Source organism: Corylus avellana, chromosome ca2 (genome assembly GCF_901000735.1).
Source record: "Corylus avellana chromosome ca2, CavTom2PMs-1.0".
In the NCBI taxonomy this organism is placed as follows: domain Eukaryota; kingdom Viridiplantae; phylum Streptophyta; class Magnoliopsida; order Fagales; family Betulaceae; genus Corylus; species Corylus avellana.
The window spans coordinates 4,160,464-4,181,928 of NC_081542.1; the positions used below are offsets into that span (position 1 = coordinate 4,160,464).

General features: G+C 34.9%; 1 protein-coding gene across 7 annotated transcripts; it reads left to right on the forward strand.

Moving 5' to 3' along the window:
• Positions 1-1,310: 1,310 nt before the first annotated feature.
• LOC132172657 (protein SUPPRESSOR OF QUENCHING 1, chloroplastic) lies at positions 1,311-20,749 on the forward strand. Of its 7 annotated transcripts, XR_009439175.1 has the most exons (30): positions 1,311-1,711; positions 2,543-2,643; positions 2,797-2,853; positions 2,946-3,040; positions 3,706-3,805; positions 5,061-5,119; positions 5,315-5,439; positions 5,766-5,907; positions 7,452-7,539; positions 7,698-7,776; positions 8,007-8,067; positions 8,196-8,271; positions 8,361-8,471; positions 9,064-9,159; positions 9,743-9,865; positions 10,809-11,006; positions 11,434-11,538; positions 12,046-12,110; positions 13,270-13,363; positions 13,601-13,758; positions 13,937-13,986; positions 14,085-14,206; positions 14,380-14,487; positions 16,598-16,690; positions 17,378-17,414; positions 18,655-18,902; positions 19,076-19,225; positions 19,871-20,058; positions 20,299-20,370; positions 20,701-20,749. XR_009439175.1 is itself a non-coding variant. In XM_059584192.1 (29 exons), exons 1-28 carry the CDS (start codon positions 1,351-1,353, stop codon positions 20,033-20,035), a joined length of 3,267 nt encoding a protein of 1,088 aa, XP_059440175.1. In that variant the 5' UTR covers positions 1,311-1,350; the 3' UTR covers positions 20,036-20,058; positions 20,701-20,735. The 7 variants fall into 7 exon arrangements, 6 of the variants coding, with proteins under 6 accessions (XP_059440175.1, XP_059440174.1, XP_059440173.1 ...); XM_059584192.1 differs by lacking the exon at positions 20,299-20,370 and having other exon boundaries at positions 20,701-20,735; XM_059584191.1 differs by lacking the exon at positions 20,701-20,749 and having other exon boundaries at positions 20,299-20,506.
• The last annotated feature ends 716 nt before the right edge of the window (positions 20,750-21,465 follow it).

The window sequence follows — 21,465 nt, forward strand, 5'->3', positions numbered from 1 at the left end:
AAAATAAAATAAAATAAAAAATTAGAGAGAATGATTTCTTTTAATCTAGTCCATTAACTTATATGGGTTCAAAATTCATGTGAGAGTTTTAAAAATGTATATCACAATTACATGTTTTATTAAAAATGAATATAAAAATTAACAGTAATATTAGAAATCATATTTTTTACTTTACAACTAACCTATAATGTTTAGGTGGTAGTCAATCAATCCTTAGATATTTTATTTTTTAGTTTTAACAATAACTTATTTAAGAATTGGTTGAGACTATTACGTTAGGATTGTAAAATAATTATGGGATAAAAATATATTTCTCAAATAAAATATGTATGTGAAAAATGAAAATCATGCATTTTAATGGTATTAACATTTCTTGAGCTCAGAACTTTATTTTTACTCGGCCATTTATCACAGACTTTGAAGTTTTCATAAAGATCAGTTGGGCCCATCCATACTGACCGCTTAAGGACCGACACGAATCCACTGACGCCGACATTACACTAATTTAATTTTAAATTTTTAATTAAAAATGTTTTTAAAAAAAAAAAAGAAAAGAAAAGAAAACAATCTCAACACCCCATTCAAGCCGGGGTGGCCGAGCCACCCCTCAGTGGCTCCATGGAGGCGGTCCCTCGGGGTGGTTTCGCCACCCCTGGGCAGTAAAGGTGGCTCGCCACCCCCTTGGAGCGCCCAAGTTCATGTACTTACCACCCCATCCCAATACCGATGGGGCCACCCCCCCAATGTTTCTCCGTTTTTTTTTTTTTTTTTTTAAAATACATTTTTTTTTTTAATTTAAAAATATATATATATTTTTAATTTAAAAAAAAAATTAAAAATTAATATATGTGCCATGTGTCGATGTCTGATTGGTCCAGGGGTAAGTCCTAACGGCGGATGGACTAATTTGGTCACTTATCAAAACCACAGGTACCTCCTATGATAAAAATGAAACCCCAGGGAGAAAAAAATAAAGTTACCAAACCCCAGGGGGGGTTTGGAGTATTTAACCCTTTTAATAAACTGGATTTTAGACAGAAAAAAAATTTGCACCCAATTTCAAAGAAACTGTATGAAAGAGTGGTCACCAAGTGGATAATGGACCAATTATTGCACACCTCAGTAATTAAAAACAAAAAAAAAATCTGCATAATTGAAAAAACATTTATTTCCTTCAAAAACTACCCCCGGAAATCCTTAAAAGGACAATACACCCACCTTCAGCTGCACAGACATTTCACAGAACATGATGGGTACTTTCGTCCCAGCGAAAGACGATATAACAAGCCACCCTCCCCGCCACTCACAGACAGAATCAGTTAGTTTAGTTTATCACCCGCTACCATCGCCATGGCCATGAACTTGAAACAACTACTTTCAGCTCCCTCTTCTCTGTCACGCCCCAACACACTCTCCCACTTCTCTGCCAACCCAAGAGGGCTAAAACCCAGTTCACTCCCTGCCTATTTCCTCCATTGCCAGCCGAAACGCCTTCGAAAAATGTTGGTGAGAGCGAGTTTGAAGGTTGAGGAGAAGAGTGTTGAAGAAGAGTCTTCTGGGAGGAAGTGGGGGAAGGTTTCTGCCGTGTTGTTTGACATGGATGGAGTGTTGTGTAATAGCGAAGAGCCTTCAAGAAGGGCCGCCGTCGACGTGTTCGCCGAAATGGGGGTCCAAGTAACTGTCGAGGATTTTGTGCCATTCATGGGAACTGGTAATGAATATAAATCTGAATTGTATTCATTTTTATTGGGTAGTAGTTCGACATTGTTAGTTATATTTGTATTTGTGACGAAAACTGTGGGGAATGTGATTAGTGAATTATTCATACCGTGTTGCTGTGTTTTTTAGTGAGGAATGTTTTTGTTTTGGCGCTATTAGAATATCAAAGCAGAAGTTCTGATATCGAACTCTGTCTTCATCATTTACTTCCCATTTCAATTAAATATTTCGCATGTTGGATTTCACATATTAAGGAAGAGTTAATATAAATTAAATGTTAGTTTAATTGAAATGGATGGTGAATTGACGGAGTCATGGTTTGAACTAAGAACCTCTGACTCCACAATTCATCCCTATTTAATTAAATATTTTACATGTTGAGCATCACCTATTAAAAAAGAATTTGAGCCACACGTGAGGAGAAGTGTAAAACATTGATTAAATTATTCAATTTACCTCTTTCTATCAGCTTAAGCTTTTGGAATAAATGGTGATTCAACGCTACTAGTTTAAGCTTTTGGGATAAGTGGAAGATTTAACAATTACTAATAAGCCCTAGTACTGGTGATAATTTGTTGGAGGAAAATATTGCAAGTGGGTAAATGGCTTCGTCTGTTGTTACCTTCTTCCCATTCTTCATGGCAAAGTGGGTAATTGTGCCCAATATGCTTTTGGGGTTTTATCACGAGGGTTGGAATTGAAAGAACCCAAATTTTCAAACTTTGGATCTTTCTGCCATGCAGTGAAAGTGATAAATCCCCATTCTGATTTACTAATGTGCAGACTTTTGAAATAACACCTTTGTTTTTAAAACCTTTACTAGGTGAAGCAAACTTTTTAGGAGGAGTTGCTTCTGTTAAGGGAGTTGAGGGATTCAATCCCGAGGCTGCAAAAAAACGGTTCTTTGAGATATATTTAGATCAGGTAATTGATTACTATCTTTATCTACAACTTATGTTAAAAACATGATGCAATGACAAAATTTGTCACGATGGTGCTACTCCCAGTCACCAAATAGTCACTAATGTAAGAAATTCTATGCTAACAACTGAGACCTAAAGTTTGCACTTTTTGTAGTATGCAAAACCAAATTCAGGAATAGGATTTCCAGGAGCCCTTGAACTCATTACACAGGTATGTGGGGGGCAACAAATCATGGATCACATGATGTTACTACATTGTTGCTGCATCTAGTTATGAAATAACTTACTGCTGCTGCATAACAGTGTAAAAGCAAAGGGCTTAAAGTTGCTGTTGCATCTAGTGCTGATCGTATCAAGGTTGATGCGAATCTTGCTGCTGCCGGTTTACCGTTGTCAATGTAAGCCAATCCAATCACATGCTGTGTTTCTCAGATTTATGTAATAGTGGTACATATTATTGTCACCAATTTTTACTTTTTAATTATTTATATGTTGGTGCAATAATCACTGAACACTAACATGTTTTGCTAGTTAGATCACCAAGATGAATATCTTAAGCTTCAAACTTGACTTGAACTCAAATAACATTGAAGAGTGGAAGCCTTAACGATAAATATCAGGTATAGTTTCATAAAGGTTCAGACATACTTGCTAAAAAAAGAAAAAAAGGTTCAAATTTATAGAGTTAATTTCTGATTAGTTCAAAATGGAACTGAACTCATGAGAGTCTAACAACTGGGTGTAGCCTTAGAAGGAAAGAAGAACGTAGTTTGTAGGTAATTGTAAACATACTGGGAAATGTCAAATATGTATACTAATGTTTTCCCAGTTGTTGAACAGTAAACATTGTACAACACAGGATGTAGAATATAATCATGACAAAGAGGACATGCAAGTAAGCAACTTGGTGTTATTGGGTGCTGGGTATGAGTATGTTTCTAGGAATCAGATTAGTCTAAACCCATAGTTGAACTGTAGATTTCACCCAAATATTTGAGAGTAGACTGTAAATTTCATCTTTATGAGACTTTTTGTTCTAATTATTTTGTTAACCTCCTTTCAGGTTTGACGCTATTGTGTCAGCAGATGCTTTTGAGAATTTGAAACCTGCTCCTGATATTTTCTTTGCTGCATCAAAGATTTTAAATGTGCCCCCAATTGAGGTATACTGACAGATTCTGCATGTTGATTATCTTTGGAGACATGTTTTCTAGATAACGTCTTCATTGACTTCAGATAGTGGATGTAATGAATTTGTGATTATTGCTACGTAATTTCTCTGTTATATTTTAGCTATACTGTTAAGGAGATTGATTCATTGGGGAGTCTTTTAGTGAACCCATAATTTAATATGTTGAGACACCACTCAACTTAAAAGCTTAAGCCTATGGGTTTGGGCCAATCACTCGCATTTCTAACATCTTTCGTGGAACTCAAACTTTTCTATACTAACACGTGTATACTCAACAATTTCCCCCTCACGTGTGAGTCTATTACCACATTACTACACTCCCCTCAAACGGAAGCTTTTTATCAATTTTATTGGCCCTCTCCAAAATTACTTCTGGACTATTTGGGTTTGCCTGTGCCATGCACATTTGTCTATACTCTAGGGGCTCTTGTTTGTGCCTATGCCATGAACCTTTTTGCCTTTTTTTCCAGATTGTTCATACTTGCACCTTGTACCTTTGTCCCTACTCCAGGGACTCTTGTTTGTGCCCGTACCATGAACCTTTGAACTTACTCCAAAGATCCTTGTCCATACTCAAACCTTACCTTTGTCCCTACTCCAAGGACCCTTGCATGTGCCTACGTCATTCCACCATACCGCACACTATCACTGACTCTAATACCACTTGTAAGAGAGATTGATATATTGGAGAGTCTTTTAGTGGGCCCATAATATAGCATGTTGAGACACCACCTAATCCAAAAGTTTAAACCCATGGGTTGGGGCCCAATAATATTATAGTAATCACTCTCACTTATGACATCTTTGGTGACACTCAAACCTTTATACAGTTACACGTGTATACTCAACAAATGCTTTTCTGGAAGACAAAATTTATTTCTTAAGACAAGGAGAGGTGGAAAGGTCACTGATAAGCACACTTGCACATTATTAGACAAATACTTGGATAGTTTATATAAATGATGATTTCCTTGAATGTCTCACAAAGTTTCTAAGAAAGAATTGGCTTCTTCAGCTTTTGCCATGGACTAAATATTAAAGATTGTTCCTATATGTTCATTCTCATTTAATTTTTACATCTAAATTTTTTTCACAATTTCTCTTCACCATACTATGACTGAGAGTTTGTCAGCATAATTTTCCATGGATGAAATTGTCCCTTGTAATATTTTTCCAACCAATCACTGTTATATAAAATAAATAATTTTATGCCTCTATTTTGCTAGTGTATTGTTATTGAAGATGCACTAGCAGGAGTTCAAGCTGCCAAAGCTGCTCAAATGAGGTAACTGTGTTAATATTATGTGTTTTTATGTGTTCAAATCAAGTGTAAATAAATATTTTTCAATGTCTCAATTTATTGACTTTGAGTTGGTCTACCATGTGCCTAATTATTGTTTGTTTTGTCTCTTTGCAACCACTAGGCCATATATTTATTTGGTAAAAATGTTAATGTTAATCTTCTTTTTGGTGCTTGCAGATGTATAGCTGTGAAAACTACGTTGTCAGAAGAAATTCTAAAGACTGCTGGTCCATCCCTTATCCGAAATGAGATAGGGAATATTTCACTTGATGATGTTCTCAGTGGTGGCTCTGATGGCTATAGTATGTAGTCCTGAGAGTACGCTGCAAATGTCATTTTGTACCATCATTAATGTAGACTGCTGAGCTATACTTAGTGCCATGTTTTAAGAACTATAAGTAAGACCCAATTTTTTGTAATTGGTATCCTATGTATTGGAATTTACTCCTTTATTGATAAGTGCACCTTTCTATACCAATTATGTGATGCTAAACCTTACATTTAGTGGTTATAATACTGTTCTCGTAGCAAACTTTTTGTTTTTGTTTTTTTTTTGGGTGGGGGGTGTATATAGTGAACTATCTATAGTTTCTGCCTCACGATGACTCATGAAGGCATGCCATTGCAGATGAGACGAAGCAGGAAAATCAGTATCTTTCTACTTCTGCACAAACCTCTCCTTCAGTTCTCACAGAAAGGACAGATAATGGGTCAATTCAAAACAGGGATGCTACCAATGGTGGAAATTTTTCCATTGGGGGGTTAGACAGGTTCTATATCTACTTATGTTATCACTTACAATTTATTTTGGATCTTTATACTTTTTGCCAAAAAATCTGGTTTGCAAGAGAAATGGAGAGATGACAATTATACTCGACTTGACAAAATGCAGCAGAACTGAAATTGAAATTCCCAACTGAGCTCAGTCAACGTTAATCTAAACTATTGGGACCTGTTACATCAAACCTTTGGATAGCTGAAAAATATTAAGTTCATATTCTGTTAGCATCTACTGTGAGACAAAAAAACTTGATCTAAGTCTGTTGTAGCTTACTGAATATTTATTCAAAGTATATTAAAGATACCATTTTAAACTTAAAGGGGATCTTCTATAATTTTAGCTAGGATGTTAGCATGGATTACACTTTACCTAGGGTTATACAAGTTGTGAAAAGTGAAGTTTTTTTAACTAAAAGGATTTATTGCAAAACTTCCTATTCACATTTGAATGGTAAGAATCTTGTTCAAACGGAGAATCCAAGTAAAAGGGATGGATTAGATCAGTTGGAGCACGTTTGAAGCTCTGTTCGAAAGTGTTGCTCATATTTGGATAGACAGATTGAGTCGGTTGAAGCACAATTGACAGCCCATTCAAACATGGACCAAAAAATAGAGTTCATATATGATCTGTTTGAAGGGCAGTTGAAGCATATTTGATATTTGAACCAAGATGGTGTCTTATAACCGAGTGCTCCAGATGCCAATAAGCCATTAGAATGGCACAACACAATTTCGAAAATGGCACACTGTTTTAGGGTTTTTCAAAGCGTTCTATAGATACAATATACACTCACAACTAGCAACAGACTTTTCTGAATATTTTTTAGAGTTTTAAGAGAAAAGTATCAGAACTTAAAAGGCTTTGAAAGTTTATAAAAAAGAGAAGTTCACAATGCTTGATAGAAAAGATATTTTTGTGAGTGTGACAAATGAAAAACCAAAGAGATTGTTTTCACATCTATCAATGTTTCATAGATATACCTTTTAGAGGCAGTCCCATAAAGCCACAAGGATAATTTTGATTCTTTAGCACATCGTGGTGTGAAGTCCAGAATGCGTAAATTCAAAAACATTGTGTGGATAGGTGGGAAGTAAGTTGAAGAGTCAATGTGTGATATCAAACAAACAACAAAGGTGAGGATCATTGGGGTATTAATTGGTGAACAAGAAAGAGCAGTACAATATGAATCTCATTATGTTGAGCTGGCTATAAGTTTGTAAACAATCTTTGTAAGTCTTGTACTCGTATATTTCTGATGGTTATATTAATTAGTATTGGATATATGTATCTTTTCCAAATTGATGAAAAACATCTAATTTCAGTCATTTTTGGCCTGTAATTTTCCTCAAAAGCTGGAATTCAATGCATGTAATCCTATTTACTAGACAGCTTATTGTTCTTACAATCTCATCTGTGAGTGGTGTCATCCATCAACATAAGAATATTTCTTTTCCAGTTTCCTTTTCCAACAGAACCAACAGCTTATTTTTTGAGCAACTTTAGCTTGGGGCTGGAGAAATAATTTATGAACAGGTTGCAGGGTTCTCGGCGAGATATTTTCAGATATGGAAGTTTGGGGATTGCAATTTCTTGTCTCATCTTTACCATTGCAAACTGGAAGGTATAAGTAACTTGATAGAAATGAATACGAGAGAATATATTTGCATATTTTATATTAATGTTGAATCTCACCATTGCAATCTTTCCCTAGGCCATTGTTCTTTGCATACTATTTTAGTTTATTTAATAAAAATAAATAAACCTTTCGTGCTTTTGCAGGCAATGCAATATACATCCCCAAAAGCTATTTGGAATTTGTTATTTGGAGTTGACCAGCCATCTTTTGAACTGAATAAAGGTTTTGAACTACTGATACATGTCATGTAACATACCCAAAAGCTGCACTTTGTTTTTCTTGGCTTGCATTCCTGTTCTCTAGTTTTTGTTCTTTCATGGTTTTATCTAAATTACGAATTATTTAGTCTAGAGAACTATGGTTCTCTTGATTGTATTATCTTTTTGTATCTGTTTCTTTCATAGTTACTGCTGAAGTAAGAATGGAATACTTATGCACTTTATTGGTTATAGGTGAATCAAGGAACGGCAGAATCCAACAATTTGTGAACTATATATCTGATCTAGAAACCAGGTAAGTATTTGCCCACTTCTCCTTTCTAGGATGTACTTTTACATTGTATCTCTCTTCATTTTTGTCTACTCAGTTTGTTACTATTACCTTCCATAAAATTAAAAGTGAATCATCTATAACTATGTAAGGGGAACTTCTCGAACTGTGCCAGAATTTCCACCTAAACTCGATTGGCTGAATACGGCCCCCCTTCAGTTTCGCAGGGTAAAGTCTTTTAACTTTATTTTTTTTAGTGATACTAATATTAGTGTGGCTTTAGCTTTGGTTTTCATATATATATATTTTTTTGGCAGGATTTGAAAGGAAAAGTGGTTCTGCTGGATTTTTGGACCTATTGTTGCATAAATTGTATGCATGTGTTGCCTGATCTTGAGTTTTTGGAGAAAAAATACAAGGATATGCCGGTATATCCTTCTCTTTTATTTTACAGATTTAAATCTGTTGGCAGGCTCAAATTTCACATGATATTAGCTTCTGCTTTTATCAAAGTGCTCATGACTAATTGAATAGAGTCTGATGAGCTTCAGTATTTTATTTTATTTTCTCTCTTCTATGGTGAATGTGATTGCTCTCTTAGGTCATTTGAGACACCATTGCTTTATCTCTAAGAAGAGAGAGACTTGCTTCTACTTGAAATTAGCATTATCTACCTTTCGGTGGTGTGCCCATGCATATAGAAATTTACTTATTTAGATTGTACATATATATGGATTGAACATACAGCATCAATATTTATCTTGAACTACAATACAATCTTATAACAAAAGCTTTATGAATCTATAAATTGTAAACATAAACTAAAATAGCAAGGTGAAATTAACAAAAAGTACCAACTATAAGTTAATTGATACATTCCATGGGCAAATCTCTCTCTCTCTCTCTCTCTCTCTCTCTCTGCGGTAGCTAATTTTGACTTATGTTTTTTGGCCTTGACAGAAAGCAACCACAAAAATTGACCATTAAGTGATTGTTTTATATATGCTCATGCTTGTGCAGTTCACAGTTGTGGGAGTACACTCTGCAAAGTTTGACAATGAGAAAGATTTAGAAGCCATTCGCAATGCTGTGTTACGCTATGGCATCACTCACCCAGTAAGCTTATTGTTTAGCACTTAGTATGAGCAGAGGTTTGATCTTTCAAAGTATATAGGGTGTTTTGGAACTAGGGTACATTTTTTTGCTTCAGCAAAACACTTCCAATCTTCCATTCGTTCAGCTTATGAAGTTTAGACTTCTTTAAACTGATATCTACCAGAAATCTGTCCTTGGGACTGTCTGATTTTCCGCAATCTGTGAGATACCCTGATTTTGGTTGCACATATGCTTAATGCAATTTTAAAAAATTCACAAAATTTAGGCTTTTGGTTACATTTTACATTTATCAAAATGTAGTTGCACAGTGTGCTTTCTGTTTTACTTGTTCCCATGCTGATGAACATGGTGTTCCTTACATTCTACTTTCATTGTGAGACAAAAAAATGTCCTTTTTCATACTTATCTTACATTGTTATTGTAGTAATCTTTAAAATCTTTGAAATTTCACCACTTCATGTATGGAAGTGGTGAATGATATTTCCAATATGATGCTCTTAATCAAACTGGAATATCACGTCTTCTGTTACATGGAAAAGCTCCCTATATTGTTTGATATTTTCTGATTCTTTTTACAATTTAGGTTGTCAATGATGGAGATATGTATCTATGGCGAGAGCTAGGTGTAAACTCATGGCCAACTTTTGCTATTGTCGGCCCCAATGGTAAACTCCTTGCACAAATATCAGGCGAAGGCCATCGACAGGTACTGATGACCACCTCTAAATTTTGTTATGGAGATGATAAAAGCAGACTTGTATTCTTTAGTAAGTGCATTATGGTTTTGTCTTAACAGTGTCAATTCCATATGGTGTTTAAGTGTGGCACTCCATGTGCTTGTCTGCACGTGTTTAACTAATCTTCTTAATTGGAAGACTCTCATACCAATGGATGGGAAAGAAGTAAAACCAAAAGGGGGAAAATTTGAAACTTTTAAATGGTGCAAGAACTTGGGAGATGAAGGCAAATTAATACCTGCTTGTCAAAGAACTTTAAAGATACACCATTGATAGAGAGATCTACGTCAAATACATACTTTTCCTTTTAGAGCATGTTTGGGATTGTATTTGAGAAATAGAGCTTTTAAATCAAAAGACACTTTTTGATAAAAGCCTCATTTTTAAGCTTTTGTCAAAAGTACGTTTTTGCCATTTTTAAGCTTTTTAGACCCTTAAAAGCACTTTCAATTGTTTTTACTAAATGAGTACTTTTCTTCAAACGGGCTTTTTGAGTTTTAAACGCACTTTTAGGCTCCTCAGACGCACACCCAAACAAGCCTTTAAAGGAATTCCTCCTATCCGATGCGGCCTTTGTGAAAATCAATGCAGTTGAGAGCAACTGTCATAGTTTCTCTGTTGTTGTGATGTTATTTTAAATCCAATTCTGCTGCAGAAGTGACTTTTTTTCCTCATATATGATCTCATTCCCATTAATTAAATTTGTAATATCATTTAAAATGTCCTTACATTGAATAAATTATCTTCTTTGTGGTATCTTACCGACAACATCAAATAACATTTTTTTAAGAAGATATTTCATACTTGTGTACAGCTGGTTATTGTACTTTATGGTTCTATTTTCTTACCCTTACTCATTAAATGGTCATCAAATAAGAAAACTAAGTCTTTTTCTTTTGTTTCATTTTGAAGGATCTTGACGACTTAGTGGAGGCAGCTCTTCTGTTTTATGGCAGAAAGAAGATCTTGTACAACACACCAATTCCATTGAGTTTAGAGAAAAATAATGATCCTCGCTTATTTACATCTCCATTGAAGTTTCCTGGAAAGCTAGCCATCGATGCCCTTAACAACAGGCTCTTCATTTCAGATAGTAACCATAACCGCATAGTGGGTTCTCTTTCTCTCTCTCAAACATGCACACATGCACACACACACTTAAAGAAGTGTACTTTTTGTCTGGTCTTAAAATGTAAAGAAAAGTATATCAAGCATATCAAACACTAAGATCCCTCTACGTCACAGCAAGGCTGTCCAACAAGCCTGAACAGAAAGAGCTTACCAGCATAGGGTCACCAATATTTCAAACAAAGACCTTATAGATAACCAGACTCAAATACCATGTTAGAGAACTGATTGTCTTGAAAACTTAAACTTTTAAGTGACAGGTCCATTAATGCATGTCAAACTTTTAAGAACAATAGTACATGTGAATTCCTTTATCCTTAATCCTTTATGACAGATCACAAATGGAATGTGAACATGTTTTGATGTACTCAGATTGTTATTTAGCGATCTTGTCACATTTGGAGTTCAGGTGGTAACCGACCTTGATGGGAATTTTCTTGTCCAAATTGGGACCACAGGAGAGGAAGGTTTACGTGATGGTAACTTTGATGATGCCATCTTTAACCACCCTCAGGTGAGAATTAAGTTAATATCTTACTCAGCCATCCTGAATTGAGTATCATGCTTTCCTTTTTGAGGTATCCCAAAATGAGTGTCAACTTCCAAAATGTCAAAACATTTATACCTTTATATTCCCTCATCAATTAAAAAGAAAAAGAATAAAGAGACATTAAAAATCATGCCCACTTCAGATATTTTAGTAAAACTGGTATACTTTTTTTATTTTATTTTTTAATTGCGTATACTTTTTCTTCTTCATTCAACATCATGCCACTCAAACCAAGACACTCAATTTAAGACGGATGGAGTAATTTTTTTTAAATCTGTTGTGTTGACCATCCAACATATTCAATAGGTTATTAATCTTGTTACTTCCCTTCATTTACAAATGGCTGAATGTGTTCTGAGGTTTGTCATCCCATTAAATGAAGGGCTGAATGCGTTCTGGGGTTTGTCATCCCATGTCATGTGTTCACTATTGCCTGTATGAACAGTAACATTTTAGTTGTTGCTTCTTTAGGGCTTAGCTTACAATGCAAAGAAAAATCGCCTTTATGTCGCGGATACTGACAACCATGCTTTGAGGTATGTGGTGACTTCAGAACTATCCCTTGAGTGCTTAAGTGGTTGCTGGTGGTCTTTCCAGCTATTAAAATGGTTGTATCTTCTCAATGCCATTGTTTTAAGTTGATTATTGCTTCCTCAAGTAAAGTTCATATGCTTCTGTTTTCATTCTTTGAAATCGGTGCGATAGATCTTCTGTGATAATTACGGGTCGCCATACAAGAAACATGTACAAGAATTGAAAAACTTATGATTTCTAGCTGCTTGTGCTTCAAAAATGTCTGAAACTCAAAATCTGTATTTAATGCCTAAGATGTTTGAGACTGTGGAAATGATCTATGCTAATTTGATAATGGAGCAATTCTTTTATTTGCGTCCGTCATGGAAAATAGAACTATGATTTTAAGTACAAAAGTTTGACTGCACAGATCCATAATCCAAGTAGCACAATCATCCCTAACATTGATGTTTCATAAGAAGCAGGTTAGAGAAATGACCGCAAGAACGGATGGAGGTAAAAAGAAAATATTATTTTTTATGCTTGACAACATATAAAATATCCCAATGGACTATAAATCCTGTTAGAATATTTAATTAAATGATGAAATTCACTAATTCTTACTAGCTTAAGCTTTTGGGAGCACTGACGATTTAACGTAATATTAGAGCAGTGGTGCTGGATTTAAACACTAACTCTATAGTTTACCCCATTTCAATTAAAATATTTCATGTGTTATCTAATCTAACTTGTGAGAGGGAATGTTATTAAATGATTAAATTCATTATTTCCTATTATCTTAAACTTTTGGGACAATTGATGATTTAGCAATGATTGAATTGTGCTGAAACTTAGATATTTGAGGCAGAACAAGGAAGGAAAGGAAAGCTTGGAACTAAAATTTAGAAAATAATCTACTCTACCAGAATAAATGGTAAACAGAAACTATAAAAGTTTTGAACCTTTGTAATTATGTTTCGCTCCCTACTTTTCTGCACAAGGTAAAATTTGAAGTAACTATTCTTCTTCTATTTCCCACACGTATTCCATCTTGTCCCAACTAGGAGTGGAGTGAATCCTAATTCATTTACCTTTAGCATGGAAACAGGGAAATCACACTAATAGTGTTTGTAGTAACCTTTACGAATGAGTTTCTAAAATTTTTAACCATCATCATTGTAGGGAGATTGATTTTGTCAGTGAGACAGTGCGTACTCTTGCTGGAAATGGATCCAAAGGTTCTGACTACAGAGGGGGAGAAAAAGGAACCAATCAGGTAAGATTCCAAAAGGTGAAATTTGAGGATCTAGTTCTAGATCACAGTAGTTTAAACCAAAAAATAGGCTTCTTGTATATGCTATATAATTATGCTTCATCAAGCTGGGTGCACAAATGTTAATAAAAATCTTGTTGAACGAGTAATCTAAATTTTTAGAATTATTAAATTTAATATATAAATTTTCTGGACAAATATCTCTCTATACTTTTTGAAATCTTTAGTATATTCTTCCAGCTTCTCAACTCTCCATGGGATGTCTGCTTTGAGCCAGTCAATGAGAAAATTTACATTGCCATGGCTGGCCAGCACCAGATCTGGGAACATAATACATTAGATGGAGTTACTAGAGCATTCAGTGGTGATGGTTATGAAAGAAACTTGAATGGATCTAGGTATTGGCTTTTGTTCATATATATATATATATATATATATATATGTCAATAGGTAATTAGATTGTATTAGACCCTAATTGGCAACCATAAAACTCATCCTTACATTTTATTATAATTTTCTTGAGTGTTTTCATGGTAGATAGACATTGATAATTTTTATGTTTTATTATTGAGATAGCTCTACAAGCACATCATTCGCACAACCTTCTGGACTTTCACTATCTCCTGGTAATATTTTAACCTGAAAGAACTTCAAACACCATTTAAAATACTATTTTGTACTTTCATCTGTTATCATGAAAGTTCACTCTGTTGCATGTTTGTAGATTTGATGGTGATTTATATTGCGGATAGTGAGAGTAGCTCCATTCGAGCACTTGATCTAAAAACTGGAGGATCAAGATTGCTAGCTGGTGGTGATCCTGTGTTCTCAGACAATTTATTCAAGGTAATTTTGTTTTACAATTAAGTAATTAGTTTCATAATTGACAGATAGTATTGTTTTTATTTATGTACTCCTTATACACAGTAAAAACAAATCTTAAATTTTCTTGTTCAGATTCTAACATTTTATTTTATCTATTTCCTTCTAATAAGTCGTGTGATGTTTAACCTTTGCAGTTTGGAGACCATGACGGAATAGGGTCTGAAGTACTTCTTCAACATCCATTGGGTGTCCTATGTGCAAAGGATGGAAACATTTATATAGCAGATAGCTATAATCACAAGGTATTTAGATCATGATGAAGATGCTTTAGAAATATGCTTGCTCTAACATTCACTACGCACTTTTGAGGACTTCAATTAACTGTCTTAGCTGATTTCAACTTTGAATAAATATATATACATATATGTGTGTGTGGGTGTGTGTATAAATCTACGTACTCTGAAAATATTGCCTGATCCCTCTTATTGTGCTTAGTAGACAGTAGGCTGTTCTTTTTTTTTTTTTTTGATAAGTACAGTAGGCTGTTCTTCCTATCGCTCATATTAAGATTGCTGTTAAACAATCACTTATATAGCTACCTATTCATGTATTCATGTGTGTATACTCATTGCTCCATCCTTCCTACTTTGCTCAGATGGCAGTAGGACTCTTCTTCTTGTCACTCATATTAAGGGCCGTTTGGTATGCAGAATGGCTATTCCATTAGAAAAAATAATAGCTATTACTGGGAATGGAATAACTATTCATATTTCTTAATTTGGTGACAACAGAGATGGTCTCACTAGAATGGAACCAAAATTACTACAATACCCAATTTTCTTAAAAAAAAAAAAAAAAAAAAATGTGGGTGCTGACCACCCAAGAGCTTGGGTGGCCGGCCACCCATAATAGAGCCTTGGGGGTGGTTACACCACCCTTGAAGCCCCTCATGGTCGACCCCTAAGGTGCTTTGGCGGTGGAAAAGACCACTCCTGAGTATCAAATTCGAAACGCATTGTAAAATCTCAGGAACCCCACAAGAAAACCCGAACTCTGCCATAAAAATCAAACACAAACCAAACACCAATTTTAAAAAACAACCACTCAGGCCCAACTCTCCCTCACTCTTCCCCATCTTCTCGTCCAAATTCAATCTTGCATTGGATATGATAACCGGAGAGGCTGCTGATAGCCAATTAGGATTCGATCTAGGCGTGGACAAGATCAAAGAATTGAACGAGATTGGAGTGCGCTCTACGTCGTGGTCAGGTCGAGAAGAAGTGGAGAACTTCGTGAATGAGCTTTCCAAGCAGCTAATGGGCATGAGGTCAAGGGTGGCATTGATGTTGGCCAATCAAATCTTGCAATTGCAATTGGCATCTTTTCAGCACCCAGGGAAGTAGCAGTTGTCATGGGTTTTGGACAGGTCATCTTCCATGGCCATGGTGGTGCTTGATTTTTCAGAGGGTGATGCTAAGAGAACCTTCTTTTCCATCCCCAGGGCTTTGTCAAGGGGTGGCCGGCCACCCACAATTTCATTACGTTTTAGTTTTTTCTTTTTCTAAAAAAAATAAAAATTAATGTGTGTGTTTTTTTTTTTGGAAAACATTGTTTATTCATGAAGGAATAGCTATTCCTCTCCTCTTTTAGAGGAATAGCTATTCCTTGAAATGGTGTGCTACCAAACAAAATAATGGCTATTCCAAAAGAATAGACATTCCATTCCGAATGTCTATTCCACAAACTAAACAAGCTCTAATGTTGCTGTTAAACAGCCAACTACATAGCTACCCATTCATGAATGTATGTCTAATCTGAAAATATTGCTCCATACCTTCTATTGTGCTCAGAAGACATTCGGTTGGTTCCTCATATCGTTCAATAATGTTGTTGTTAACTAGCCAATTATATAGCTACCTATTAATGTTAGGATTCAATATTCCATGTGCATTCTTCAATTTCACTTAGGTTACCCGTTGAAATACTTCCAGATTATACAAAGACCAAATATTAACCTTTGACTAATTTACTTGTATCCTGAATCTTGACATGTTATACGAAAAACAATTTTAATGGTCAATTATATTTTATAAAATCTTGTACAAAGTAATAGATTCAAAGTAATATAAGTCACAAGGTTGAATGGCGCCACTAGGTGATTCTCATTGGCACATACTGAACTTGTCACTTAGTTCCCTTTTACTATAAAGGAAATTTCTATGGTCTGGATTTTATTCAAATGATGTACACAAACTTCTACTCTTTTGGATGGTTATTAAAAATAGTTCTTATCTCCAACTTGATCTCCTATAGTTGCATCACATACTGTTCATTTTAGAATAGTTGCAATGCATTTCTCAAGGTGCTCCACTGCTTTGGTTAAACTACATTTTCTTGTTACCTAAACTTCAGATCAAGAAGCTAGATCCAGCTAGTAAAAGAGTCAGTACCTTAGCAGGGACAGGGAAAGCTGGTTTCAAGGATGGAACAGCCCTGACAGCTCAGGTACTTTTATTCTTATTTGATGAAAATTCTTCAACAGCAATGCTACAGAACCTAGTCTATATCATTTTGTATGAACTCATTATCCCAGAAGTTCGATATAGATTGCATCTTGATGTGTATGTTCATATTTATTGCGTATCTACACAAACAAGGAACATATGAAAGAGTAAGCATTTATCTAGGATAGGGAATACCAGATGCAGTCAATCTGTTTAGGATTCCCTAGAATTTTTAGGGTATTCTATTGAGTAGAATTCTTCAGATCTCAACCAATGGTTTGGAATTTAATTGTTGAGATTTTTCCATATCAACGGTTGTCACAGCCAAAATATGGATAAATGTGGTAACTGTTGAGGTGATAAATGTTAAAGTAATGATTAAGCAATTAAATTTATCTCTTCCTCTCAGCTAAAGCTTTTGGGACAACTGGTAATTTAACAATGACAAAATCTCAACCATTAAATTCCAAACCATTGGTTGAGATATGAAAAAAATCTACTAAGTAGAACACCCTAAAAATTCTAGGGAATCTCGATCCCAGTCAATCAATAACCTTTTTAATTTATTAATTGCTCAGCTACTTAGGAGGGAAAAGCTTGTTTCAACTGTATAAGCTAAATTACTGAATTTCCGCTTCACATTGTAGCCTACAATGTCACTTTTTAATGCATTTATTTGTTCTTGCAGCTCTCAGAGCCATCAGGAATCATTGAAGCAGAAAATGGTGATTCTCATACCTATTAGTATGCCAAAAATAATTTGTTTGCCATAACATTGTAATACACCTGTGATATTACAAAATCTTGTCAACATTCTAATTGGTTTCCTCCTTTCATTTGTTGTAAAGGAAGTTGTGTTGGTTGGATTGAGCTGTACTTCCTCCGACAAGTAGATCCATGTTTTGCTGAATCATCAATAATTCTGTCGTTAGATAACTAGCTTAACTGTTATTGAATGTCATAATCATATTGTAGCACAAGCTTGATTGGTTTGAAATAAATATCATCTGCTGTCATAAGTATATGCAGCTTTTGCTTTCTCCTTACAGAGAGCTTGGAAAACGTATCTCTTTCATGCTATGCCCAAGAACATAGACATTACAAGAGTAGTGATCATAGGAGGAATTCAGAAAATAGGAATGTATGGTTTTTCTCCCAGTTATTTGAGGAGTAATGCTAGAAGGAAGACTAGAGTTCAATAATGAAATGATCATCATTAAATTTTGATCTATTGGTAATTTTAAAAGCCATATCATATTTGAGAGGACTCTAGTTCAACTTCTAGCATTACTCATCTGAAAAGCATGAAAATAGAATCTACTATACTCAACTACTATCGAATAGCACTCAGACTTTGTGATGTGATTAAGGAATTTTACATTGTATTTAGGTCAAATAGTTACTTTCTTATCCTATCTCCCATCTTTTTCCCCCCGACTGAACTTTGATTCTCAATGAAACCCATTTAATACTAGTGATGTTCATAAAATGTATTTACCTCTCAGAGACACAGAGAATGCCTAACCATATAAAGCTCACGTGTTCATTGCCATTGTCTTTGTTGTAATGATACACTCATATTTTTGTTGTTTATTTCTCCCTTTAGCATCCAATTACCTGAAATGGTTATTGTGCTTTGTAATGTTTAAATTTTCTCCAAAAAAATTGCTGAATTTCAATACCTTATCATCTAACATATTTTGGAAATGCCACCATGCATAGAATAAATCTTAAACCACAATTTTTTTTTTCTTGCAACCAAATATGGACAGTTCCAACTAATGTGGACCAGTTTTTTCAAATCAACCACTGTTGAACAAAACTTTTCCAATCATCTGCTATCCTTAGATGCATGGCCGGTGTAGAGAATTATATTAATAAACAAATAGGAAATTGGGCTTCAATTCTTGTGACTTGAAAATTAATAACAAGCTTATGTTGAAGGTATTTTTTGTCATGCTGCAGGAAGATTTCTCATAGCTGATACAAACAACAGCGTAATTAGATATCTAGACTTGAACAAGGAAGAACCTGAACTCCTTACTTTAGAGCTGAAAGGTGTTAAGCCTCCTGTATCAAAATCTCGATCTTTAAAGCGCCTTAGGAGACGATCATCACCTGACACACAGACCATTACTGTTGATGGTGTTTCGTCCAATGAGGGAAACTTGGCTCTTAAGATTATGTTACCTGAAGAGTACCATTTCTCAAAGGTTCCCCACCCTTCTCGCTGTCTCTCTCTCTCTGATATACATACATAGGTTCAACTCTCTAATAACATCTCATTTTTATTTATGTATTCACATTTCAATAGGGTAAAATGATCCTTTCTGTGTTTGTTCACTTTTATATTCCATAATTTACTACCTCATAAATTGTAATGCAGGAAGCACGCAGTAAATTTAGTGTTGAAAGTGAACCTGAAAATTCAATGGTTATTGATCCCTTGGATGGATTTCTTAGTCCAGAAGGATCTGCAGTACTTCATTTCAGGAGATCTTCTCCCTCACCTTCAATGGGCAGAATAAATTGCAAGGTAAGCCTCATTTTCGGGTTGTAAACTTTGTCCGCAAAGAAATAACTATTTGAACTATTTCAATTCAACCTTGTTCTTCTGACAATTCTACTTCCTAGTAATTGCAGCTGCGTGTAGCACCATAGAGTTCATGATTCTGGTTTCAGGGGCCTTTACCTTTACCTTGTGGTGTTTCACTCATTATGCATCTTATGTGGCTTCATATCCTTGTTCTTTTGCTAAAAACAAACACAAGAACGTCAAAAGAGGTTGACATTAAAGATTATAGATGGAAGTTGAAGTCCTGGACCAATTGCCCTCTAAAAATAAGATGAAGCTTAGCTATCAAAAGCCAAGTAGAATCTTCCAAGAGCGACATAGAAAACGAAAAAAAAAAAAAAAAACTGTTTTCTTTAGGCCTTTCTATGCCCCCATTTGTTTCACAGAATATATTTGGCCAGAGCATTAGAAACTCGATAATTAGATGATAGAGATTTTTAAATCATTATGTCTATCTGCTCTAATTAGTTCCAACAAAATGCAGGTTTATTATTGTAGAAATAGCAATAAAGAGAGAAGCATTAAAAAATTACAAAGAAACAAATTCCAGGTTGAGCTCACAATTTGTCAATTTTGTGTATGAAATACTGTGGCTTGTCTTCACAGGTTTACTATTGCAAGGAAGATGAGGTCTGTCTGTACCAATCTCTGTTATTTGAGGTACCCTTCCAAGAGGAAATTCCAGACTCTGCCCCAGCAGAAATCACACTTGCATATGTTGTGAAGCCCAAAACTCCAACAAGCACCTTACAGCTACCAATTGCCCGCTAACCCAAATACCATGTATACATGTTGTAAGATCCCTTACTACTTTTGGCTCATTTTTATTTTCATGAAAACATGATATTCGATCAGATGCAGCCGTAATAATTTTTTGTTATTCTTTGACCAGAGTTATAGAAATCAGTATAATGATAGAGGAACAAAATGAATAAAATAATTTTCCAGTACTTCTTTATAGTGCTTTTCTTTTATGAAATAACATGTTGGGCAAACATAATTCATAGTTTTCTTTGACACTTGAATTACTTCAGATTTCTCAAATCATATTGAAAAATTCCTGGAGTTTATTTAACTTAAGAAGAAGAGAAGTTCCATGCAGTGAGGTAAGAATTAAATTATTTTGACCGTTTCTACCAGTAACCGTATATACTGATTATGAACATTGATATCAAATGGATGACAAGAGCAGCTAATTCTAGTCAACCAGTCAATTTTCGAGAATATATCTTTGAAGTGTACAAGCCCTCCCCAGGTCTGTTGCAGGCCTGTATATTGATTTTATCCTAATGATGTCTCAAATTAACAATATGCCATAGTTTGTTTAAGGCCTTCCATTAGCTTCCTTCAGGTGTCAATCTCCATTGTATATATTCATATAATTATTGTTGTTGTTATCATTAATTAAATATTAGTCACCATCATCATTGTCACAGGGATAAGCAAGGGATGGATTGCTAACCAAGACACACACTCGTGCGCACTTGTCTTCAAATGATTAAATGATGACAATGTGGTCAATTATTTGGAGTTATTTAGTTTTCTTAATACAGAGGAGTAGATTAGCCCCCTAAATGCTTAGCAAAGAAATAAAGTATTAGATAGAGACAATCTTTAACTCCAATAAAATTATGTGAGAGTAATAAATATGTGTTTTAGACATTAATGCATTATAATAATTAAGAAATTGACAACATAAAACGCGTTTGTTCCACCAAATCTCATGTTTATCTTCTTTCCAACATTTTTGTCTAACTACTTGGTGCAATGCACCATGTGAGTACTGGTTTGTTCCTGATCTGTTGAACATGGTGGGAATTAGTGTGTTCAGGCATGGAGAAAATTTGTAACTGTGCAATCAAGCGGTGTGAAGATTAATAGGAGCATGAATCTGTTAGGACTGACTAATGGAAGAAGATTAATGACTCCTGTTCATTTTCTGAAATTCTTCTGCATAATGAAAGAGTCAGCAACAACTTAACAATTTAAAAATCTAAGAGATGGTTTGCATGTCAAACTCATGAATTCATAAATTATTATTAGTAGAAGGAGAAAGTATAATTAAAGAAAGTGAGTGGCAAACAATGCATATTTAATTCAAAAACCCATGTTAGGGAGCAATGCACCGAAACTAATCACAGTCGTTTGTCGTGTATAATCACGGGTTTTAACTAATACATTCTGTCCAGCTATTTGAGCTT